Here is a 24760-nt window from a genome sequence, read left to right on the forward strand (position 1 = left end):
CCGCACCCCGCCCCCGGCCCGCGCCCAATCGGCCGCCGCCATGCTGGGCCGGCGGACAGCCGCCCAATTGGAGATGGCCTCTGAGGCCCCTGGGTCATGTGAGCGGGCAAGATGGCGGCGCCCACGAGGAGGGCGTGAGGTAGGCGGAGCCATGTTGTGGGCGTCGGGAGCGGCCCGACGGGGCGGCGGGGCCGGGTGTTCCCGGACAGCTCAAGGTCGGAGCTTGAGCTCGGCGGCGTGGCCAGGAGGGTGAGCGCGGTGCGGAGGCGGCGGCTGGTAAGGCTGGTGTTTGAAGGTCGGGGGTGATGGCTCTGTCCTGAGCCGGGGGCTTTGCGGGGCTTGGGGGCCTCCAGCGGCGTGCGAGGATCAGGGAGAGATGCGTGTGCAAAACGTGTGCGAGAGTCAGGGAGCAGTGGGTGGTTATAGCTCCGTGACGCTGTGTCTTACCCAAAGCACAGGTTTGGGACCCTCCTGAGACGGCCTGGAGTGATCCCGGTGAGATCCTGCCCGCTTGTCCTGCTTTCTCCGTTCCTGCATCCTGCCAAGCCCCAACCGGAACAGGCACAGTCCTATAGGCAGGACTTACGACTGAGCTTTCACGTCATAAAAGTAACTTAAGGTAAGTATGACTGGCAAAGGGGGTCTGGGAGAATTTCCTCTGGGGTTAAATATCTAGAAAACAAGCATTTGAATCGCTAAACACCAGGTTTAATCAAGAGTTTTTGGCGTGGGTTGACCTCAGCTGGTTGCCATGTAGCCACCAAGATGCTATGTCGCTCCCCCTTCTCAACACGACAAGGAGAAGGTATAAATAAAAGCTAATGGGTTGAGATAAGCAGAGGGCGATCACTCAACAATTATTATTATGGTCAAAATAGACTAAACATTGGGAAAATTTAGTATATTGTCAATCAAATCAGAGTAGGGTAATGAAAAATAAAGTCAGATCTTTAAAACACCTTTCCTCCACCCCTCTTTTTGCTCCAGATTTTTTCTATCTCCTCCTTCTGAGCAATGTAGGAAGGTGGGGAATGGGGGTTGTTGTAGTCAGTTCATTACATGTTGTCTCTACCACTCCATTCTTCTTGCACTCTTTCCCTTCTTCAGTGTGGGGTCTCTCCCACAGGAGTTCTCCACAAACTCCTCCAATGTGAGTCCTTCCCACAGGCTGCAGTTCTCTATGAAATGCTCCATTGTGGGACCCTTCCACAGGGTGCAGTCCTTCAGGAACAGCCTGCTCCAGTGTGGGACCCTCAGAGGCTCACGTGTCCTGCCAGGAAACCTGTTCCAAAGTGGGCTCCTTTTTCCCTGGGGCCATAGGTCCTGCCGGGAGCCTGTTCCAGTGCAGCTACCCACAGAGTCACAGCCTCCTTCAGGCTCTGGCATGGGATCCCCGAGGGGCTGCAGGTGGATATCTGCTCCACTGTGGACCTCCATGGGCTGCAGGAGCACAGCTGCCTCACCTTTGTCTGCACCATGGGCTGCAGGGGAATCTCTGCTCCAGCACCTGGAGCAGCTCTACCTCTCCTGCTCCACTGACCTTGGGTGTCTGCAGGGCTGTTTCACTCACATTTTCTCACTCCTCTTTTCCAGCTGCTCCTATGCAGTAATTTTTACCCTTTCTTAGCTATGTTATCTCACAAACACTGCCACTTGTTGAAGTTAGGTTTAGACTTGACAAGTGGCAGGTCCATCTTGGAGCTGACTGGAACAGCTCTGCAAGACATGAGGGAAGCTTCTGGCATCTCAGAAGCCACCCCTGCAGCCTCCCAGCTACCAAAACCTTGACACACAAACCCAGTACAACTGATGTGGTATATAAGTCTCTGGCTAAGGGTACCAATAAAAAAAGTCCTTATGTGTGGAGTATAAAAGCAGAGTAGGTATCTTCATCGTTTCTTTAAATCTTTACAAAGTATGGATTTATTTGGTTTTTTTTTCCTTTCACCTCTTTTTGACAGTTAAATCAATCTAAACCTGGAATATTGCCATGCAAAATAGGAAATACATTTGTGATTCATGGTGGCAAAGAGTCTTAATGTTTATTTGATTCATACTGGGGCTGTGTAACTTTGGGGTTTTTTTGGTTTTTTTGTTTTGTTTGTTTTTTCCTTATGATCCAGGACTCCAGAATGACAGGAAGAGAGTTTCTTGAACTAGATTCTCCACAGCAAAGCCTATTTTTGGCAAGACTCAAGCAGATGGAAATCATACAAAAGATGTTAAATGAGCTTCCTAAAACAGATCAGTAAGTGCTGGTAAAATAAATGAAAATAAGTGCATCAAACATTTCGAGTCTTTTGGAGGCTTTTCTTTTTCCTTACTCTCATATTACAAATTTTCTTTGCAGTTACAAAAATACTTAATTGTGAAGATGCTTGTTAGTGCCCAGAAGAGAGAACTTGTTTTATGTTTTCCCAATATGGTTAGTTCAGTGTTAGCTCTGGTCCTGTTCAACTGGTTTCTAGTGTGTGCTCTCCAATGCTTAGGGTTCTGGGATGGCTGATCAGCCTGGACTGGCTCTGAGCATTCACATAATCCTACGCTAGAGCTAATACATTTTCTAGGAAATGAAATGTGATTCTGCTGGAGTCATCTTGTGTCCAGCAGGGCTGGCCTGGGGCCAGAACTTAGTGAGTGTCAACCTGCTGGTTTCTGCGTTTCATTCTGCACTGCTTCCCGTTTCAGGAAGGCAAGACTTGAGGTATCCAGGTGGTGGTGGAGGAGTCAGCTGGAGTCCTGCGGGCTCACCAGCAGGTTTCTGTGCAGCGTAAAGTCAGCTAAATGAGTTCTGGGCCTCACAAATGACCTTTTTGTTTTGTGATACTGCATTGCATTGCAAAACATTACTGGACCTGAGCGGGTTCTGTTAGGAGCCATTTGCATGTGTGTATCAGCTTGGATAAATTCTGTATAAATAAGAGGAATTGGAAGCTTATTTTATTTATATATTTTTTAATAGGACTGAATTGCTGGCTAAACAAGCTGCTGGTAGTAACACAGGGCCTCTCCACACAGGTGAGAAAGCAAAGGGTGCAACTTTGCATAGGATCTGCTGCCCTCACATTCAACTTGAAACACTCAGACTTCCTCGGGAGAGCAGGGGAGGCAGATACCTCAGTGGTGATGTGGTAACATCTGGATAGAAACTGTGGTACTTAAGGACTGACTTGTGGGCCTTGGAAAGAAGTAGTTGCCAGTCCTGGCAGGACTTTAGGCTTGTATATCCAGAGGGGAGGTCACTATTGGCTGGAAGGGAAGAGCAAACACTCTGCAGTCAGACTGAGAGAGTTCCTGTTCACTGAAGCACGTGTTTTTAACACTAGGGAGCTGGTATTTAAAGCAAACCAACCAAACCCCAAGGCTTCCATCCTCTCTTTCTTTCCTTCTGTGCAGTGTAGCAGTTCTGTACTTCAGCAGGCCTAAGCAGTTTGTGCTGGTCCTTTGGATACTTAAATATGCCACTAAAATTTTAATCTCTGTCCTCCACATTTATGGATGTGCCCACCTGCGTTTCACTGCCTGTGACTGTAAACATCCCAAGAGAACGAAATGGCTTATTTGCAGCAAGTACTCCATGGACATTTTGAGAATTGGGAAAATGGGGATTTGAAAAGCAAATTTCTTTTTAAAACAAAGCACAAAAAAAAGAATAGCTCTTAAATAATGGTAAGAGAAGAGATCTGACCAGTAAAGTTCTTTTGCTCTCTCTATATAGCAGCAGAATTGAAACGTTAGTAGCTTATTTTCGTCTTTGAAAATCTGGTATATATTGGGAACTAAGGTATTTTCCTATTCAAAATGAGAAATTGTTGGCGTCTTTGATGTCAAATGTTTTAAGTTTTGCACATCTCTGAAGTATTTTCTGTATGATTTTTTCAGTGCTTAATGTTACTCTAAGCATTAAAATGAAGAATTTTAAGTAGACTGATTTTTTTTTTTTTAAATTATGTATTTTAATTGCTAAATGGCTTAAAGATTGTCACTTCTGATAACTACAAGTAAATATGACATTTGACCTAGCATAAAGTTTGTGATCGGTTAAGTAATTTATTTTTTTCAGAGCTTTAGTGATAAATACAATTTTAAGAAGACACTTTTAACATAACGATATTGGTACAGCCTCAGAATCAGAGTGCCTTCCAGGTAATTGCTTTGCCTGGCAATAGTTGCCATTCTGTGAATTTTAGATATGGGGAAACCTAAAGAAAAGAGTTGTTTCCACTAACCAGATAGTGCCAGCTATAATGCTAAAGATAAAGCACAACTTCCTTCTGTCAGTCAAATGAAGCTACATAAATTTGCTCATCAGGCCTGTAAAATTGGCATGCTTGCCTGTTCCCTCTCTTGTGTTACCTGCTGGGATGTGATGTACTCAAACGGGAACTGTTTGTTAAGATATTAAATGCTGCTGACTCCCTCTGACTGCTTTGTTCTGTTCTGCCTTCACCCTATTAGGGTTTGCAACACGAGTAGTTGCTCTAAACCATATGTTAAAAATATCGTAGATAACAGAATTCAGTTCCTCTGTTATCAAGGGAGAAATAGAAGCTCCAGTTCTGTAAACCAGTACTTTGGAGTTCTGTAGCCTTTAACTAGCGAGGTAGGACCTTAAATCCATGTGTTCCTTGCAGACAAGGAAAGCTTAGACCCCTTCAACATGCAGGTTCACTACAAATGATCGCCAGCAGCTGCTGAGATTATTGCAAAGTCTGAGTTATCCCACTTGATCTGTTCTGTAAGCTCTTAATGTTGAAACTAAACCTATACTTTTGGGTATGCAGGCTAAAAACATGGCTGATTACAGGAGTTACCTGGGATTCTATATATGTATTTCTTAATTTCTTTTCAGAAAACATTCTCCTTAGAAACATGCTGATTAGGAGAGCAAATTTAATGAAGCTTCCATTAGCTGTAATAAACTAAAAAAGAATTGTAGAAAAGGCTTCTCAGCCTTTTTGTCATTTCACTCTTGAAGTGTGAGTAAACTCAGGCATGTAACAAAGGATGCTGTACTGATTGCTTTTGAAAGTAGTTCCTCTCTATTTTGCACTTGTGAGAGATTTACCTCTCTTACCCGTTGTTGTAGGATATTCAGAAAAGAATTGTAACACTGAGTAAACTGTTTTACTGTTCTCAATTGCTAAAATGACTTTTTTCCTTTCACAGGAACCTTTGTAATCATGGATCATACTTCCTAGCAGCAAATTCAAGCTTATGTGGCTTAGCAGCAAATAATTTCTTCAGGAACATCCTAAATATCAGAAGGGCTTCCTTGGTGTCTGCTGTGCCAATGGCTGTTATTCCGTTTCTTTCAACAGCAGCAGTTTATGAAGTTTTTGTGCGTGGTCCTTTATTTTCAGGTAAAAACCTCTTTATTCCTTGTTTTCAAAAGGGCTTTGCTTTCCATCCACAACATAACGCTAGAGGAGCTTTTCTTCCCTGCAGAGCAGTGCTCTTGAACTGCTGTGGTCTTGAAAAACCTCAGTTTGTAAAGCAGGGTTTGAAAAACAATGCATTGGGCAGCAGCGAGTTCTTGAGGTGGAGTGGGAAAGGAGATACATGTTTATGTAGATTTATAAAAATAATTCTGTTACACATGACTTGTTTTTAGATTTTTCACTCAAAGTCATGTAAAAGCAACTGCAACAAAGCAGCTCAGTTTCCCCTGTCTGTACTATTTTATTTGAAGGTCAGCTTTAGAGTGATAAATTCTTTGTGAGTTGGAATGGGAGTGTTGGTTTGGTTGTTGTTTTTTTTTTGCAAAAGGAAGAGTCCTCCTTTCATAATTTCTTGCATGCCTGTACAGCGTGGCAGTTTCTGTCCAGGGCCTCTTTCCACGTTCTTGCACACAGCTTATAAATTGATGTGGTGGAGCATGTGTGGATATTGACTGAAATATCGTTTGCTGTGCAGGTCAGCTGAACTGTGAGGTCTGTGCTGTGGTCAGAGGAGGATTAGTGGGGGCTGTTGTGGGTGCTCTCTATCCTGCTTTCCTGGCTCTCCCCTTGAACGCAAGCCTTGCAGCCAGGTATGTCTTATTAACCTGTAATGAGTGAAATGTATTTATTGGTTAAATCTTCCATTCTCAGAGTAAATTCTGTGGAATTTAAGTCTGTGCACACCTGTCTTCTTGTAGGCATGTAGTACATGGGGAGGGGATTTATATTAAGGTCATCTAATTACAAGGTGAAGTTTGTAAGAGCTACACCAAGCCTCCAAAATGAAACAAGATCTGCAGAGCAATCCACTGTGAAGCACTTGTATTTAACTAGAACCCTACAAGCCACCCTGGATGTACCTGGCTGTGGGCAGTGGTGGCTGCCATCTTGCCAAGCAGTGAAGATGGCTGGACAGCTGAGAGACCTCAGTGACCCTGGGCAGTGCCTGGCAGCCAAACTCCCTGGCAGGTGTCGTTCTCTGTAATTCAGAGCACAGCAAGGCTTGGCAAGACTCAGTACAGGGTCAGGATGTTTTATAGCATTTATCCAGAGAGCTCAGTACCACCAGGTGAAATTAACTTAGGAGAAGGAGAAAATTACTATCTACCTAAATATTTATAACGTTAAATCTTGACACTTGCATGGCAAAAAGAATTAAGTTTCTACCGCTGTTTATGTTGTTTAGGTACATGTCATCTCCCTTGCCAGGGAAGGAAAATGCAGTACGCTACTGGCTCACAATCACTCAGCCTGTCTTTAGAAAGATGAGTCTGGGTATACTGGTACAGTGTCTAACTGGATTATATCTTGCCACTAAACAGCACGGAATATATGTCAAAATACTACAGCAGATGCACCTTAGCAGGGATCCTGAAGAGCTAAAATAACTTTTCAATTGCCTTGGATAAGTAACCATAATAAACAAGGAAAAGAAGTTGTTGCTTTCTGTCTTTCTTTTAATAGAAAAACAAAGACTCTGCACTGACATTTTTCAAGTTTTGAACTTAAATGCAGGTTAAGTTTTTTGTTATGCCCAGCTTAAAGTATACATCTGAATAACAGCATTATAGACAGGTGTGTTTGTTTGGAAATGGGGGGGGGAAAGCATTTATACTGCCTGCTTAGTGTTTGGCTCTAAGGTGATGCTACATGTTTTAGAAGCTCTTAAAATGAGTATTCTTGAAAAATGCTTTTTCTTCATAATGCAAACTACTGAAATTATTTTTTTTTTTTTAAAAAAGGGGGGATCATGGCAAGGGTTTTCTAGATACTCCTCAAAATCTGAGTATTCTTCTCCCTTTTCTCCATTCTGCTAGCACAAAATTTCTGTCACAAGATTACCTCCTTTAGGCTGTTATGAGGGTCCCACTGCACACTGAACAGAACACTGTTATCACACAGCACACAGAGTGATACCCGTGTCAGGCTTCCCAGCATACGTATCAAGCAACCAAAAAACAGTCTGGTCAGAGCACACTTTATCCTTGTTTTGCCTTGACATTACTCTTTTCATGAAGGATGGAAGTGTGTCAAGGCCCCTGAGGGCTGGTGTGATATCTCAGCTACCTCAAGTTCTAAGATCAGTGGTCTAAAGTAATGCATTTACAAGTCAGGCATGTCTTCACATTGGTGACTGTATTGGTTCTAGAGCAATATAAAGTGCCAGGAGGAATTTCTTCACGGAAGGCGTTGTTAAGCATTGGAGTGGATGGCCCAGGGGGAGGTGGGAGGCCCCATCTCTGGAGGTGTTCAAGAAATGACTGGATGTGGCACTTAGTGCCATGGTCTAGTTGAGAAGTTGGTGATTGGACTCCGTCTTTTCCAACCTAAATGATTCTGTGATTGTAAAAGCTGTACAGTTACTGGTCAATTCATGTACACTTTAGTAAAATTCTAGTATCCCTTGAGATGCATGTGGAAATATTTATTAATTAGAATTAAAGAATTCAGCATTGAGACTAATTGAATTGGGTTAAAAGTTATGCTGTAACACTGATGAAAAATATATTAAGGAGTTTCATCATGTTTATCTACCTTTTCCTTAATAATCTGTCATTACAGCAGGAAAATCACCCACTCTATTTCTCTATAACCAGGAGTAGCAGCCTGATTTGTACAGGGAAGCAGCAAACACAGACTACCTGTTTTTACACAGAGATAGTTCAGTTTCCCTTGATTCAAAGTATTACTGTGCCATATGGGGTTCCCATACTGGTCTGCATCTAAACAGAGAGCTTGGCCTTACCTTAACCACCCTGACTTTGGAGATTCTCACAGAGCAATTATTTTACATGACACTGAATTGTCATATCTCCAGAAGCCATCAGACTTTAACCAACAGAACCACTTAACTGCGATAATAAAAAACATAAAATAAAGGTGTTATTTTGCAGTAGTATCTTTAAGAATGACTGTGACTGGTTCAGTGATTATTGCATCCGTTTTTGATGCTGGATATCAACTTTACAATCTATTCCACAGCCCTCTGCAAATGATGTGCCCATCTTCCTGGTACACGCCCTAGTCCTGCTCTTGGCATCCTCCTGCTAATGAGCACAGAATCATTTCGCCACAGAAATTACTGCCCCACATCTACATATCCCACTTCAACCAGGCATAACACTGTAGAATCAGCAGCTGGCAATATGCAGTTTTGGTACAGGGTGTTCTTTAAACTGAGTCCATTTGAACAGCTCCCATACCTAACATATCCCTCAGACATTTTACAGTCTAATAGTAAATAGTAAAAATAACCAGAACATTGCTGATTTCAGCAGAAAACCTCTTTAAAAGCTCTAGAAAACACGGAATTTTAAAAATCAGTAAATGTACAAAAGGCCTTTGTGTTTTGCAAAAGATTCCTCTGTTTCACAGGGAAAACTGATAATAGTTTTGACAAATGGAATGAGAAATCTGATAATCTGGAAGTCCAAAGAGATGCCAAGCTTTAGAACAGAGTTTCTTGCACTTCCTCTGGTATCATCTCTCCAGGCATCTACAGATTGCAGAAGCACTGATTTGTTTTTTCCTGCTGCAAAGCTCTTCAGAGGAAAGACAGAGAAGTTAATTTAGAACAGTACTAAGAGTCACAGCACCAGAATCAAACTATAAAGGACTAAAGGAGAACTGAGCATTCAATTGTTTCTTATTTAAATACTTTAAATGCTACTTTGGTTGACTCTGGGGTGGAGAAATACTGAAAAACGTAGCTACATAGCTACACAGCTGAACACTGGCACCACTTAGTTCTGTGGTACGAAAGTTTGTAACAAACACATATTCCAAAGCTGAACAGGGTACTTTCTGCAACTACAGGCCAAAAAGGCTGAGCATGCCAGTATGCTTTTAAATTTTTACACTATTTTTTGTGAAACGTTCCTTTTCATCAAGCTGCAGACCACTTTCACTAGAATGCCTGCATGTGGAAAGCGCTATTTTAAACTGTCCTACAAATAAAGCATTTAAGATGAACAGAAATCAAAAAGTACAGTGCATGGCTCACTCTGGAGCTCTGAAAATGCCTTTTCAGCACCGTCAAACCTTTTGTTTTAAACACTCACTCCAGTGTTTAGTGTGGAAATACCAATTTGATGAGATGGTGATTCAGCAACATATTATTGACCAGTCATCAAACTTCAGAGCCTAAAAATAGGACAGAAAGCAGGAAGATGCCAACAGACCACGGAAGGGTTTACGTATTTTACTCCTCCGTGGTATATTGATCAAACATATCTATATTTAAAAAAATTAAGAAAGAAAAACAACTATAAAATACAAGAAGTGCTGATTCTCAGAAGTACAGCTCTATCTGCAGTTCAAGGAATAACACCTTTGTCCTTACCACAGAATTATCTCTCAATACAGATGAGCAAGAACATTTCTCCTGCATACCCTGACCCATTTTGTCTTGTTTTCAGTGGATGACCCACAAAGAGAGCAGAAACAGCATTTTCATGTTTTCCCACTTTGTTTAATGAACCAAGACATTAGTGAGAAGAAAAAGATGAAAAAACATTTGAGCCCATAAACTGAAAGATCAACAAGTCTGATTTTATTATGATATTGCATTCTTATCTGGATGGCACATAATTACAAGGAAACATTTACAATATATTTTCAAGTATTAAGTTTTTTCATTTCAAGGCTTTCACTTCAAAAAGCTACATTAATAATACACCATACAGATAGTACAGTCAAGAGTTTCAAATAGCTTCCTCCCCACTATTTGGTTTAAATATGATTCAGTAGGCACTACAAATGCCTGCAGCCACTGACTTTCTTGGGACTTAACCTTGTTCTTATACCAAAATACATCATTTTGCATGTCAGAAAATCAGCTGCTCTCAGACACAGCTCACAGGTCGTGTCACGACAGAGCAATGTGAGGGTTCACACAGAGACCAGAAGAACTGAGTCCCTGACCCTGCCATTTAGCAGTGATGCGACAAGAAAGAATGCATATTTAACTTAAAAACCACTTCTACACTGAAGTAACTGTGAAAATGCCACTGTAACATCCTATACTACATTAATGGTTTTCTTTTTTCAATAAACTGCAAAACAAAGCATGTTCATGAAGTCTGAGCTAGGCAGGTTGAGCCTAGGTTGAATCTAAATTATTTCCATTTTGCATATCAGTCAGTGCAGGTCCTGGTGGTTAACTCTGACTCCCGTGGCACGGGTATAACCCATCAGTTACAGCAGTTACCCAATTTAAGACTGAAACTTTGAACAGCCCTGCTGATCCACCACAGAGGTGTAAGGTAACACATATCCCACTAAGTCTCTTTTGTGCTGGCAATATACCCTGAACAGATGGAATTCTACATACAGTGGAGTAAAACCTGTTTGATAGGATATTGCCTTTAAAAAAAAAATAAATCTTGAATGACAGTAAATGATCCCAGCATTCAACTTTTTTCTTTTTAACCAAAGACAGCAAAAGCCCTGTTACCTCTTTATTCTCATTTCTTATACTACCTTTTAAAATAAAGCAGGAAATGTGGCCAGCAGCTGGTCCCGTCTCTTCTGCCCCAACACAGCTGAATCCACTTTAGCATAAAGAAAAACAAGGATGCTAAATACACATATACTTTATCACACAGTGATGTTTCACAAAGAAAATCAAACTCCTTTTATACTGATGAACATGTGATAGGGTCTAGCACCAATGAAGCAAATGACTGGGAGAAAACACTTTCACCTACTTAGCCTTAAACACAAAATTTAAGGCTTTAAGAAACAGTATTTCAGAACCACTAAATAGATTTTTTCTTAAGAATTTAATAAATGAAACTGATCTGGAAAGTATTCTTTGTGAAACCTCACTTTACATATTATCATTTCCACAATCCTTCTTCCCCCAACTGACATACATTTAAACAACCTAAACATTATAATACAACTGAAAAAAGAACCCACTCATCTTTTGTGATAGGGAGAAACACTGATAACTACAAGAAAACACACATTATTTGTTCGTCAAACTATTCTTTCTCCTATTCTTTCTCAGTTAATTGTGGAGCATTTTTCAAATCATTAGCCTCAAGATACATATTTGCTTATCTCCAAACTGTGCTTAATTGTATCAAGTTATAGATTTCTGGATACTGTAAGAGGCTAAATTAAGAACTCTACAGTAAAATTAAGCACATGCATATACACGCAATATTTTTTAGACTTTAAAGCTACTCTGAAGTAACATAGGAATTTCAGTGTGCATGGGCACAGAGATTTACTTAAGGGAAGATAAAGTAACAAGTTACTTCGATGCACTGCATTCTTCAAACCCAGTTCTCGTTAGAGGTCCATGCAAAAGACTGACTCCTCTACATGAGGATTCCACTGTACAGATTTAACTAGTGTTCAGGTTCTGTTTAATCAGGCATAACCCTACATCATTAATTAGAGCAAGCTAGAGAAGGACTTTTGAAAGGTACTGTGCATCCTTAACGCTGGACAGTATTTTAAACTAACAGGTCACAAATTTATTTTTTTTAAATTAATTTAAAAAGCAATGTACTTACACTTTTGGGACAGTCCCCTGTGATTAAAGCTATAAATGCACATCCCCTTTATTAGCATATTTTCCCCTTTCAGCTCATCAGATACTTGGTTTAACAGAAAATTTCTATTTCAAATGGCATGAGCATTTTTTTAATTCCAAATGTAGCTGTGTGTTGGCTATGTAGTGAATGTATCAGTTTCAAAAAGGAAAAGAGGAAAACAGCTAATGAGAATGATGTGACTGTAGCTTTCACTATTAGTTACCATTGAGAGCTAGAAACATTTCGGCAGAGTAGGCCAAGGACCAGAGAAATTATTTCCTGAACCAGTCATTACAAGAGACTGGGATAAGCAAAGCAAGCTGTCTGATACCGCATTATGGGAATATATTGATCCTTACCAGGTTGCGAGGTGGAAAACGACTGTTCTTTAACCCCTACACAACGGAGCCTGGCAGGGCAAGCACCTAAAAGAGAAACTGTCAGAGAGGTTTTAATAGTAATGTATAACTGAGATGCAGTACAATTTTATATGCATGCTTTCTTTTGCCGATCATTACTATTTTCTTAAGTCTGTCCAGTGACGATGGAGTTTTTGGTTTGGTTTTCTAAGCAAGCATTTTCGGCTCCTCAGGAAAGCAGGCTAGACATTATCTGACTCAAGACCGGGTAGTCAGCGTTATCTTTACTGCGAAGCGGAGCCGAGCACACCTTCATGCATCGGGTCGGCATGATCTTTTCACCCAAGTGCTGCGACCGGGCTCCGGCGGCACCTCCGCGTGTGCACCACGCGTGTCAGTCTGCGCGACCACTGTCGCACTGCTGCACACAGCTCTGCGCGACTCCTAACGCCAAACAGGCTCACACCACTACCGTCCACACGCCAGATTCACAGCACCTTGAACCAAGGCCACCGTCTGGCTCCCAACGTGCCGTTCGAGAGGATTTTTTTTCTGTTACCCTGGCCACTTAAGTGCCAGGTCCCCCTTCTCTGCATCTCCCCCAATACCACCCCATCACCACTGTATTGATTCTTTTCCTCCGCACCATCGCCTGTTTCCTCCGCCGCGACGCGAGGCCCTTAGGGGTGAGAACCCCACGAGTACTTGCAGCAGGTACTTGACCCTACATTTTGAAGGAGGCCGCCGCCCGCCGAGCACAGATGGAGCAGAACTCCACCGACACCTGATCCCGGTCCACGTGCAGGCAGATCCCGCCGGGGGCCGCCCACTCCTCCTCCGCCTCAGTCCCCACGGCCGCCTCCTCCAGGCCGCGGGGCCGGGGGCTGGGCAGGGCGTAGTCGTGGTCGCTGCTCTCGCCAGCGGGCTGGAGGTGCTGGTGCTGGCGGCGGGGGCTGCCCGTGTCCCTGAAGAGGCTGGTGCTGAGCTGCAGCCCGCCGGCGCGGGTCCCGGCCAGGCGGCTCAGGAGCTGCCCCAGCGCGCTCTGGTTCGCCAGCACGGCCCGCAGGTAGCTGCTCTCCCGCTCCAGCTCTCGCAGGCGGCGGCTCAGGCCGCGGTTGCGGTCCCGCAACTGCCGGTTCTCGGCAGCCAGGCCCTGCAGGCGGCTCTCCAGCCCTAGCACGTACTGCTTCTTCTTCAGCCGGTTCAGCCGCGCCGCCGCCGCCGCCTTCAGCCGGCTGCCGGCCCCGCCGCTCCGCCGCCCGGGCACCGCCGGCCGCGAGCCCTGGCCCGGCGGGGGCAGCGGCTCCGGCTCCTCACAGAAACAGCCGCTCAGCTCCGCCTCCAGGTCCCAGTCCGGCCGGGCCGCCTCCAGCAGGTCTCCCAGCTCCAGCCCCGGGAACCAGTCCTCTTGCTCCCACACCTCCAGCGGGCCGCTGGGCGCCTCGGCCTCCTTCTCCTGCCGCCGCGGCTCCGAGGCGCCCGGGGGCTTGGGCCGCGCGGGGCCCGGGTCCCCCTCCCCGCCGACATCCCGCCCTCTCGGGGCCTGCCCCGCTCCGGGCAGCGGCCACACGGCACCCGAGGGGCTGGTCCCGCCGGCCGAGGCCGCCAGCAGCTGCGTGAGGCTGTGGCGCATGGCGGGGGCGGGCGCGGGCCCGGCGGGACGGGAAGCGACGATGCCCGAGGGCAGGAACCGGCGCGAGGCTGCGGCCCGGCGCTCCCGGCGCGCGGCCTGTCGGGAAGCGGCGGGAGGGGGCGCCGCGCGACTGCGCCCGCGCGCGGGAAAGCGGCGGCCGGGAAGGTGGAATGGCGGGGGCGGGGAGGGGAACCATGTGAGAATGGGTGCGGAGGGCATTTCAAACCGGGGAAAATGTAAATATTTGCTTAAGAAAGGATGGTCTTGGACGTTTGGTCTTCGTACACTTTCAAGCCTAAGCAGCGAGAAGGGAGATTTAGTCAGTGAAACAGACAGATGGCAGCAGGCAAGCCATCTCTGAGTGATGTCCAGGTGTTAGAAAGACAAATTACTTGTCGGTAGAATTGCTTCGTTAAGCTTTAGGGCTTGACATGCTTCAAGGATCTCAGACATAGGGGGAGGTTAACAGAGCCTGGGGAGAAGGATGTACCACTGCTAGTGGACACAAAGAACGCAGAATTTACAGGCCACAAGGGCATCTGGCAGAACTCCCGAGATAAGAAAGAAACCAATAAACCCAACTCGGCAATTGTGCTGAAATCAGCTCTTATGGGGTAAAAGGTAATTCCAGCAGGAGGCGATCATGACCACTGGCTCACAGCCCACTGACCCAAAAGAAGAGAAAGACTGAGCGTGTGGACTAATTGATATGAGAAGCCAGAGAATCATTAACCAGTGGAAGATAGAATACCAATTAATAAGAGACCTATGTAACTTGAAGCCAATGAACACTAATGCCTTTGTTTGCTAAAATGTATAAATACTTAAAAGTTTTGATAGTTGGTGTGCTCGATTTGTGGAACACTACCATGCACCCAGGGTTCTGCAACTCTGAAATAAATAACATCTCTCTCGAGTGTGTAATTATTGGCTTGTTGCATACCATGAATCCAATTTTTGTGGACAACAGGGTACGTGAGAGTAGGGGGTGGCTGTGAAGGGAGGCACATGTAGTTGACGGGGATGAGAAGTGTATAGGAGATGGAGTTTGGGGTGTATGAGGTGGCGGGGGGGTGTGATGGGTGAGGGAGTAGGGAGGAAGGTCTCTCACTCACAGACATCACCAAGGAAAGGGAGGGGGCATGTCCCTGGGGACTGCAGGATTTGGGGGCTTTCCCACCACCATGCACAGAGGCCTGTGGGACTGTTCTGTCACACAGTGAGTGGGTGTCCTCTGCCCAGATTTAGAGTATTTAGGCATCTGGTCCCAGACTCTTTTGCAGTGACCACGGTGATACAGTCACTCTTCCCTGCCTACCAACTGTTTCAAACAGAGCAGCCAGCTCTAGCCCTGCTGTGTCCCTTCCTCAGACCATGAGTCTAGTGTGTAGCCTCGGTCAGTTGGCATTTACACTCTCGATGCCAGCATTAAAATTAAATGTGCACGTGGGGTGGGCACAGAAGGGGGAAGTATGGTTAAAAAGTGGGAGGATGTAGTCCATAAAACGTGTGGAATGACACTTGTAGGAGCCAGGATCAAAAGAAATGCTGTGGTTTGTCATGCAGCAGGCAGTGAGAAATATTCAAGGAGAATGCAGGGAAGTTCAGAAGACAAGTCTGCTGGAAACTACTACTTATGTAGAGTCAGAATCACAGAACAGTTTGGGTTGGAAGGGACCATCTAGTTCCACACCCCCTGCCCTGGGCCAGGACACCTTCCACTAGATCAAGTTGCTTAAAGCCCCATGCAACCTGTCCTTGAACACTTCCAGGGATGGGGCACCCACAGCTCCTTTGGGAAACCTGTGCCAGAGCTAGAGAATACATCTGGTTCAGTAAGGCCTTGAGATGAACAGGTCACAGGCTGGAAGATCTCCAGATCTGCTGTTTCTGATCACTTCTGTACACAAGATCAATAGATACCAAGTTTGATGTGATGCTGTGGCTTTGTAGATGTTCAGGACCAAAGATACTCAAGCCATTATCTAAATCCTTGAGTTATCTCAAGGTATATGCATGTGGCAAAGAATTTGGGGAACTCCAGAGGCAGCTGCCTGCAGCCCTGGTGGGGGATTAGCCCGTTATGTTTTGTTGGGTTTTGTTTGGTTTTGTTGTTTGTTTGGGTTTTTTTTGTTGGAGGCTGAAAGAGGAGCAGATGAACCTCAGCAGCTAAAAACTACCTCCTTGCCTAGGAGACAAGCAAGAGAGAGTGGGAGGTCTCTGTATCCCAGAATGCTGACAGGAAAGTTTTTTTTTTTTTTGGCAAAAACTGCCAGACATACACAAAATGAAAGGGTGTATCACTATTTTTCTACAGAAAGCACCTAAAACCACAAAAAAAAAATCCTGGCAGAACATCCAGAACCTCAATCTGTTTCAAAGATTATTGAAATCACCCAAAAGACTTGACAATTTATTTTGAGCTGAATGGGCATATAAATAATGCTATTGCATTAAACAAGATTAAAACAACTGCAGAAAACTACTAGAAAACTGCGGTAGAACTACTAGAAATCTATACATGGTAATTTGCTTGGCCATCAGTTGTTGTGTATTACTTGTTCTTGTATTTAACCTTTAAGTTTCTGAATTATAACTGTTTATGATGGAGACATTGCAAGGTGGGATTTCTTTCTTGGAGCTTCAGTGTTGCCTCTTACATGCCCAACCTCTGTTGAACTTCAAGGAAGAATCAAGGACAAAAGGCTAAGGGTTTGAGCTTCTGGCCATCTCGAAAAATAAAGTGCTTTTAACTGTAAAAAAAAAAAAAAAGAAAAGAAAGAAAACCTATGTTTCAGCAGAGATTAGGAGCAAACTGATAAAATTCCTATTTTACGTTTTCCACACTAATGAATACCTGTTCAGATTTAACAGCGTAGAGATTTACTTAGGTAAAAGTGTAATGACAAAAACCAGTCCTTGTAGGGAGGTTTAAACTGGTGAGGATATTACAAAGAATCCAGAAGATGGCCCCACGGAAAGGAACAAAATGCAGTGATGTGTTGCCACAGAGGCACCTGCCAAGGAGAGAACAGTGGAAAACGATGCAGTTATGCAACAAAGTGACGTAGTTTGACATTCAGTGTTCTTTCTTTAGTCAGCAAGTCCATGCTGTGCTTTCTGTAAGCATCGAACCGCAGAGAGAGCTCACTGTACGCTTGCTTGCTACTTTCCAGCTGTCCTTGGAGCTGTTGGACCTTCAGATCTTTGTCCACTGCTGCTGCCTCTTTCTCATAGCACCTTCCTGCTCTCAGCATGGCTTCTTCCACAACCTCCAGCTTCTCCTCCAGCTGCTGAATCTCCCATTCCTTATCTTGCAGAGCTTTGCCCCTCTCCATGGCCAGGTTCAATAACTGCTCTTTTTCCTTGTGTGCCCTCTCCAGCTCAGCCCACAGTTCGGTGCTCTGAGCCCTCTGCTGACTTTCTGCCTGCTCTGCCCTTGCAACAGCTTGTTGGTGCCTCTCCTGTAGAAGTTGCAGCTGCTTCTTCAGTGAATCCACTTCCCGGGTGTAGGCACCTGCTTGGTGGCTCTGAGCTTCTAGCAGCTCCTTTTCTCTCTCCTGGGCTCTGCAAGTCTCATAAGTATGTTTCTCCTGCAGGGAGTATAACTGCTGTGAGAGCTTCCTGGCCTGGGCAGCCAGCCGGAGCACTTCAGCTTCCTTCTCCCTCACAGCCTGGCTGAAGAGCACTTCCTTCTCCTGCCGAAGGCGCTTGTTCTCCTCCCACAGCTGCATGTGCTGTTTCCTGTGTTCATTCTTGAACTGGATCATCTTTTCATGGTTGTTGGCCAGATCCATGAAGCGCCCCTCCAAATGCTGAATCTGCAGGGTCTGAGTTTTAATTTTCAGAGCAGCCTCTGTCCTTAGTTTCTCCAGCTCCATGTTGAGCTGCTCCAGGGCTCTGCAGCGTTTTTGTGTGTCATCTGCTTTCATCTGCTTTCTTTGTCAGCATAGACATAAGATGATGCTGCTCTTCTAGATGTCAAAGCAGCAGTGCTTTCTCCCTCCTCTCCTTAGAGATATCACAGAGTTCTTCCAGGCCTTTTGTCAGATCATCCATGTCTTTGCCTGTCTCTAGATCACCTGTAGAGTTGGCCATCCCTGCTCCTCTCTCATCCTGAGCCATGGAGCCCCTGTCTCACACAAAGACAAGAAAAAATGTTATAGTGGCTGCTTCTCTTAGTGACACTCAGCATGATTAAACATTACCCAGTGGTTGTGTGGCCAACACCAGTGCTATAAGCTGGTGGAGTTTCTCTGGAAGTCCGGAGATACTGATATGGGGGGACAAGACCTCCCAAAACCAACGTCAGCCTGAAACCATACAGCCCTATAGCCCTCCCCACATCCTTTGGTTCAGAGTCAGGCAGACTGAGAAGGTTTACAGACTCCATGAGCAAAAGCAAGGATATAGGCTTAGTATTTATGCAAGCCTATTCATTTGCTGATTTAGCTTTGCTAATTATTCCTTCTCAAAGTCCTGCTGTTATAGCCACAAGAACTACTATCATATTTAGGTAAAAAGCTTGTAAGTGATAAGTCTGTAAATAATTCCTTAAGCAATCCTTCTCCTTTGCCTTTATTTTCTCTTACAGACTCTGTATTATAACTGCAAATAAAGAGAGGGTTACATCAGACTTCTAATTAATTTGTGAGATTATAATAGTATATTACTCATTAAAAATAACTGAATAGTCTTATGTCATGCTTAAAGATTTATGAATAAAATAAGAGATCTATACAATGCTAATGATTACTGAATGCCCTGTGATACAAAGACACTGTGACTGGAGAAGCAGTTCCTCATTTGAGTTTTGACACTGATTTGCTGAATTATTTAAGGCATATAATTTTAAAAGGCTGTTTCTTCTAAATAAGGGAAATATTTGTATTACATAGGCACCCAAATGATTATTGGTGCCAAATCACACAGTATGCTACCCAGACATTTGAAAAATTAGCCTAAAACTCATCTACAAGTTTTTCATGTGGACGCAGACCTGAAACTAGACAGTACATGAAACAGCATGCTGATAATCAGTTTTTGTGAATTCCTGGGCTTTGACTGGAGATAAAGGTAGGATGTGAGAAGGTACCAGTTTAAAGCAAGGATGAAAAATAATGTACAGCAAAAATGGATTAACAGCTGTGAAGCAGGTAGAGTTTCAGAGCTGTGTAGTAGTGACCATCAGTACAGACACCAGTTCTGTCTCCACTATCCCGTACTCTCCCACTGCTACCTTGGATCCTGCCAAAACATTTCAAAATAATGGAGAAGGGGGAGAAGGACTGGGAGGTTTAGGCCATCCAGTAGAAATACAATAAAGAGCAGGGTTGAAGAAGAGAAAACTATTTTCTTACCAGGTATTTTCTTTCCCCTGTCTGTTTGTTATCACTCCTGCTGTGAGGTTCTGTCTCCATGGAGGCGAGACACTGAATTCAGTCACCCCGGAGCTCATGACCTCATATGGGCTGGTTGGAGCTGGGCCAGCCCCACCAGGGTGGCTGAAAGAGCTGGCAGTGTTTCTTAGCAAACAAACATTGCTGATACTCTCAAAACCACACAAATTTGGAAAAGGAAAGAGAACTTCCACAAGCTTGGAGGAGTCCTCAATCTCGGTTTTTAATCCTGTGAAACTGTAGGTCATGTTAAAAGCAACATATGTTTTCAGGTGAAAAATTAATTCATATAGGCAGTGAATACAAATAACTTAGGTCCCTCTTTTCTAGAATCACCACCCTTTCAGGAGTGTCTCTTTAAGGATATAGAATCAAACCAACTGCTGTTACCATTTCAGTACAAATACATTGTTCTGAAGCGTCATATGCACATGTTCCCTGGTCATATAAGAAGTGCATTTGTCTGGCAAAGTGGAAGCTGTGGCAGCTACCAATCATACAAAACACCCGAAGCAGTAAGATATCAAAGACTTGCAACTACTTTTGGCGTTTGTGAACTCCACAGGCTACCTGGTTCATGAGAGTGAAAGTGGGTTCCCCAGCAGGTTGAATAGCACCTTCCCTTTTTCCCATTCATAGTGTATAATAAATTCCAAGTAGCATTTAAATTTCTAAAGTTAAATCAAGCAATTGAGTTGGAACTGTGAAGAGCTCCCTTCTCCCGTCTAACTGGTTTTTAGACATGCACAGTTGGAACAAATAAATGTGCATTTATTTTCAAAAATATTTTCTCTCTGCATTTTGTTGTATTGCAAGCTGAATGGTTAACATAAACCACTGGGGTTTAATAAACATTGAATTACTATTTAGTCTTAATAGGCTGCTTTTTATTTTAAAAAGTAATACATCTAGTACTTCATGCATTTATTTATTAGTAGCATGCATTTCTACAAGTTACAAATTCCAGTCTTATTTCTTATGCTGCAAAACTATTTAAGCCAAGACCACCATAGTCCCGCCAGTCCCCTAATGGTGGCACTGAAGCACAGGTAAGTTACTTCTTGTGAAAAACCAAGCTAATAGATACAGGTACAAACAAGCACACTTTGAAGAATAAATACTCAACATACTTGTCATCACTAAAATTGGCACAGTTAGATCTTTATGAGTAGCACTAGGAAAAAAAAAATCATCTTTATGTCTTCAGTATTTAAGAGTAAGAATTGCAGACTAGCAAGATGATTAACACATATATATATAGCAAACTTTTTAGAACCCTGATTTTTTACAGTACACTGGAACTTAGTCCTCTGCGCATTGTAGAATGGGACATCAACAGTACCACTTCATGCCATGCTTCTTTCACTGGAGAAGCAGCTTACATATCCTAGAAATGTACAACTACAAATTTACATAATGTTCTGTGGGCAAATGTTTAATTTGAAATATGAAGTGACGTATGGCATCACAAAACCAGAACGGCAACAGAGCAAAAACTGTCAAAGCTGCTACTGTGTTCCTCTTCCAAGTTTTATCCCCTGCACCTTCAATTTCATTCCCGAGGTTTCCTTTTGACTAGCAATTAAAAAGCCACCTTATTTTGTCAATTTTGCAACCATAAGCATCCTGAGAGGTAGTGTATCTTCTATCCAGGTGTTTGGAGAGTTCATCATCTTCTCCCAAAGGGCAGTTTCATCTGAAGTGGAATCCATCCAGTCTACTCTAGTTCCATAGCTTTTGCCTAGAAAAATGTCAGTTTTAAGAGAAACACTACTTAATATACTGCAGAGTTGAGAGCAGACAATCAAATCTGCCTGCTCTAAAATGATTACACCTCCTGAGGTAGCTGACCTAGTGCTTTGGAGATCCAGTCCTGCGTTTTTGCTCTTGAACACTTCTATCAAATACAATTAGTCACAGTTTCACACAGAGACTTGTCATCTTTCTCCAGACTTTTTTCTTGTTATCCTTAATTTTTGTCACAATCTCAAGGAGAAAGATGTTAATTTCCCACACATCTGAGAAGATTTAATAACAAAACAAGATACTGATTTTTGTACTGAAATGGAACCTCGAGTATTCTAAAATTCAAATTGAGATTTACTATTCTAATTTGTAATTTAGGTTATTCTGGTGAACTATGTAAGAAGTTAATTTATGAAAGGTAATTTTTATATTGTATTTTTTGAGAAAACTCCAAAACCATCTTCCCTTCAGACCAGAGAGCAGAATGAAAGGGACAAATAGAAGAACAGTATGTTTTTACTGTTGTTATATCTGCATGTCTTATATTCCTCTTATGCTAAAAACTTATTTGCATTTATAATTTTTCCTATTCAAGATTTTCAAATCTTATCATGCATTCCTCATCTATCCTTTTATTTCCACCCCATGCTGTCTTTACACCACACACCTAGTTTTTGCACGCATAAGTTTGTAAGATGTTATCACGATTCTGGGTGCAGGAATAGCATATTCTTGTAATCAAAACAATACCAGATACAATGTATGCCCAGACAAAGGTTTATTTCTAATATTTTGTCCTAGTTGTCAGTCGTGCTAACACTACTATTATTAACATTTCAGGACCTGCGCTGAAGAATAGGTAAGCTTCTGAATGGAACCCTTCAGTAAATAGATAACTGAAAGGTTATTCAGTGATCTTCTCAAAACAAGAAGAAATGGAGAGGAAATAAGGAAAAAAAACCAGGAAAGACTATTTAATAAATTAAGTATTAATGTGGTAATTGTCCAGTACCTGTTCCAAGGCCTATCCGGAGACCTCCCAGAAAGTGGTTTGCTAGTTTGTTGTGGTCCCAGACTGTGAGTTCTACGCAGGCTTCTTTCAAATCTTCTGGTCTAAAACCATCATACACCATGGTGTGGTTGAATACCGGGTTTGTAGTTTTTGCAACTGTCCTTGTTTTCTGGCGACTTTTTCTGCTAGTGTCTGGAAGAATGGTACTTCAGAAAGAAAAAACACTGTCAGTTTGCACTTATACACCATAGCCTGCATTAAACATACTGGAAAGGCAAAAGCTACTGATTAATGTTGTGCTTGGCATGTTAGAACATGACTGAAGATCAGATGCTTTTTGGAGATGAAGACAAGGGTCATATTCTCAGTTCCTTACAAGCAATACTGGCAGCATGTATCCACCCTTGTGCTTCAGAGGATGGAAGGGCAAGTCAAGTGGGGAAGAGGTACAAGTGAGTTTACTTGCTGTATTATACTGACACCAAAACCTTTTGTTGCTGCCAGAGATTTCCCCAACCATCTTGTTATTCTTGTCTCTTTACATTTTTAGTCTGTATATGAAAAGGAAGGGGGAAGAAATACAGCTATGCTTCTCATTTCTGTCTCCTCCCATGGTTTGCTAAGCTAAACCATAGTCTTGCACAAACACACTTTGTTTAAATGCGAATAAAAGCAGGCGGAGTTTGACCCGTCCTTCCACCAAGTAACAGAGGCAAAACTAAGGTGCAGTGATTACACAGGACATTCTCCCAGTAACTTTTACTTGGTGGTATATACTTACCATCTTGAAGTTGCAAGCCCTGCAGGAGAATTTGCGTGACAGTAAGGGAGAATTAGAAAACAATTCAGTGGGTATTTTTTAATATGAATGTAGAAAAATGAAGATACAATTAGAAAACGCAGCTGTAGCATTATTAGTCCACCATGTTTGATGCCTTCAACAATTCTTACCACTTAATAAAAGAGTTGAGCCTGTTTCCTCTCAGAAGAGGAAGGTTATGGCATTCCTTCACCCAGATGTGGACCTCACCAGTAGATGGAGTCTTCTTTCCTGTAAAAATAAAACAAAACATCTGCTTAAGCAGGTCACTTTTAAAGGTAATTTCTATGATGCAGCAGTTCCTGCCCATTTGTAGAGGTGATATTCAGCCTAGACTTATCTCACATCTTAATTCAACACTGCTCTCTGTACTCTGGAAGCTGAAATCTTCATCCCATCAAAGTAGTACAAGATCACATCATTTCTGCATTCCTACAAAAAATTTTCTTTTATTACAACGAGCTACTAGTCTTCTCTTTCCAAGCCTCCTAGATAAGGAGATCAGCTTGTCTTCATGCTATGTGATGTTAGCACTTATTGCTGCTCATGCTTTCAAAAAAGCTCCTTTGTGTTCTAAATATATTTGATTATTATTGACTGACTGACTGACTGTCTGGATTAAAGACCTGGCCTGGCTTCACTCTCAGATTTGTCCATTGTCAGCTGTCAGACAAGATTAAACCAAACAGATCATACTGCTATGAATTTTTGCATTCTAAATACTTACTTCTATTTCCTACATCTAGTATTGCTTCGATTCAATGTGTTGTCATTGTTTATTTAGCACATCATAGCCCTGACTGATGATTTATAATCTCTAAAATTATTGAGAAAACAGAATTTTATTACACATACATTGCACTACAAATCTTAGGTTATAACAATGAGCTAATTTCTTCCATAGTAACCTTAAAAATAGCAAAAGATCCCAAAGTGATCTTTGGGATCCTTAACTGAATTCACAAGCAGGGTGACTCAATCCTCTAGGAATAAAAAAGAAAATCTACTTTTTGTTAAAAAAAAGATGTCTGAAGTGATTGAAAAACATTAAACAGATTTTTTTTAACTAAAAAAAAAAAAAAGGAAAAAGAACAAAACCCCCAAAGGCCTGACAAACCCAAGCAAAGCAGCAACACTTACCTCCAATGGGGTGTGGGACATACTGGAGTGCTAGTTTCATCTCCCCTCTGTTTTCTAGATTAAGAGTCATTGTTGAAATCTGAATTAAAAAATTTAAAAAAATAAAATAAAAAAATCTCTGTATACCTACAAATCTCAGACTTTGCAGTTCATGCACAGAGAGTTTACCATGCAAATTATTCCACTGGAACCAGCTTGACTTCTACATGAGGCAAGTTTTTTCTCTTGTTTCCTTATCAATTAGCCTTCCCTTAGTTTACAGGATGTGAGAGATTTTAGGGCATTTTTAATCACTTGACAGTGACTCAGATACATAGCTCTTCTACTAAAGCAGAAAACTAGACCCAGAGGAGACAAACAGGCTTTGAGGACACATTTTTCCACTGTTGTATGCTTATTTAAAACTATAAAATATATTCTTCCAGTCAGGAAACTTACTCTTTGTGAACAGAAAGTGCATTTCTATAAACTCATTTCTTTAGGAATGTTTGTCTCATTTAATCCATTTAAAAATCAGCCTCAACAAGAGTTATCTTGCAGAAAGGCACAAGAATATATCACTTCTTCATCGACAGTCATGGACCATCTATAGATGGAACGTGACACCTGTTAACATTTGTTTACACTTGCCTACCCAGAGCAGCTTAAAAATTAGTGAAATT

At 42.7% G+C, this 24760-nt stretch overlaps 4 protein-coding genes across 13 annotated transcripts in view; 1 reads left to right on the forward strand and 3 right to left on the reverse strand.

The window, feature by feature from the left end:
* The first annotated feature begins 25 nt into the window (after nucleotides 1-25).
* On the forward strand, nucleotides 26-6876 carry LOC127467375 (transmembrane protein 126A-like). Its single transcript, XM_051779299.1, is given in 6 exon segments — nucleotides 26-154; nucleotides 156-215; nucleotides 2124-2248; nucleotides 5170-5363; nucleotides 5917-6031; nucleotides 6628-6876. Coding segments are annotated over 6 exon segments (810 nt in total). The 5' UTR covers nucleotides 26-40; the 3' UTR covers nucleotides 6830-6876.
* Nucleotides 3208-14311, reverse strand: CREBZF (CREB/ATF bZIP transcription factor). Of its 4 annotated transcripts, none has more exons than XM_051779275.1 (3): nucleotides 12349-14311; nucleotides 10923-10993; nucleotides 3208-3249 (listed from the first exon to the last, which is right to left on the reverse strand). In XM_051779275.1, exon 1 carries the CDS (start codon nucleotides 14198-14200, stop codon nucleotides 13073-13075), a length of 1128 nt encoding a protein of 375 aa, XP_051635235.1. In that variant the 5' UTR covers nucleotides 14201-14311; the 3' UTR covers nucleotides 3208-3249; nucleotides 10923-10993; nucleotides 12349-13072. The 4 variants fall into 4 exon arrangements, with proteins under 4 accessions (XP_051635235.1, XP_051635236.1, XP_051635237.1 ...); XM_051779276.1 differs by lacking the exon at nucleotides 3208-3249 and adding an exon at nucleotides 6998-8983; XM_051779277.1 differs by lacking the exon at nucleotides 3208-3249 and having other exon boundaries at nucleotides 9972-10993; nucleotides 12349-12426; nucleotides 12995-14311.
* A 1479-nt stretch (nucleotides 14312-15790) lies between these two features.
* CCDC89 (coiled-coil domain containing 89) lies at nucleotides 15791-19595 on the reverse strand. The gene is given in 2 exon segments (XM_051779279.1): nucleotides 15791-17892; nucleotides 17894-19595. Coding segments are annotated over 2 exon segments (1074 nt in total). The 5' UTR covers nucleotides 18107-19595; the 3' UTR covers nucleotides 15791-17031.
* Nucleotides 19596-20185: 590 nt separating this feature from the next.
* Nucleotides 20186-24760, reverse strand: part of SYTL2 (synaptotagmin like 2) — a 53058-nt gene continuing 48483 nt past the window's right edge. For 4 of the 7 annotated variants that reach the window (XM_051779187.1, XM_051779191.1, XM_051779188.1 and 1 more), the window contains 4 exons: nucleotides 24099-24177; nucleotides 23090-23189; nucleotides 22139-22344; nucleotides 20189-21121 (listed from right to left, as the gene is read on the reverse strand). In XM_051779187.1, the coding sequence (XP_051635147.1) occupies nucleotides 20976-21121; nucleotides 22139-22344; nucleotides 23090-23189; nucleotides 24099-24177 (531 nt within the window). In that variant the 3' untranslated portion in view covers nucleotides 20189-20975. Of the gene's footprint in view, nucleotides 21122-22138; nucleotides 22345-23089; nucleotides 23190-24098; nucleotides 24178-24760 lie in introns of all 7 variants that reach the window. The other 3 variants (XM_051779190.1, XM_051779189.1, XM_051779193.1) reach the window with 3 other exon arrangements.

Source organism: Manacus candei, unplaced genomic scaffold, assembly GCF_025592945.1.
Source record: "Manacus candei isolate 608988 ecotype Guabito, Panama unplaced genomic scaffold, ASM2559294v1 h1tg000014l, whole genome shotgun sequence".
In the NCBI taxonomy this organism is placed as follows: Eukaryota; Metazoa; Chordata; class Aves; order Passeriformes; family Pipridae; genus Manacus; species Manacus candei.

Bases quoted from the DNA above. Each gene is read 5' to 3' on its own strand.
- CREBZF (XM_051779275.1), bottom strand. From the start codon at position 14,200: ATGCCCTCCGCACCCATTCTCACATGGTTCCCCTCCCCGCCCCCGCCA.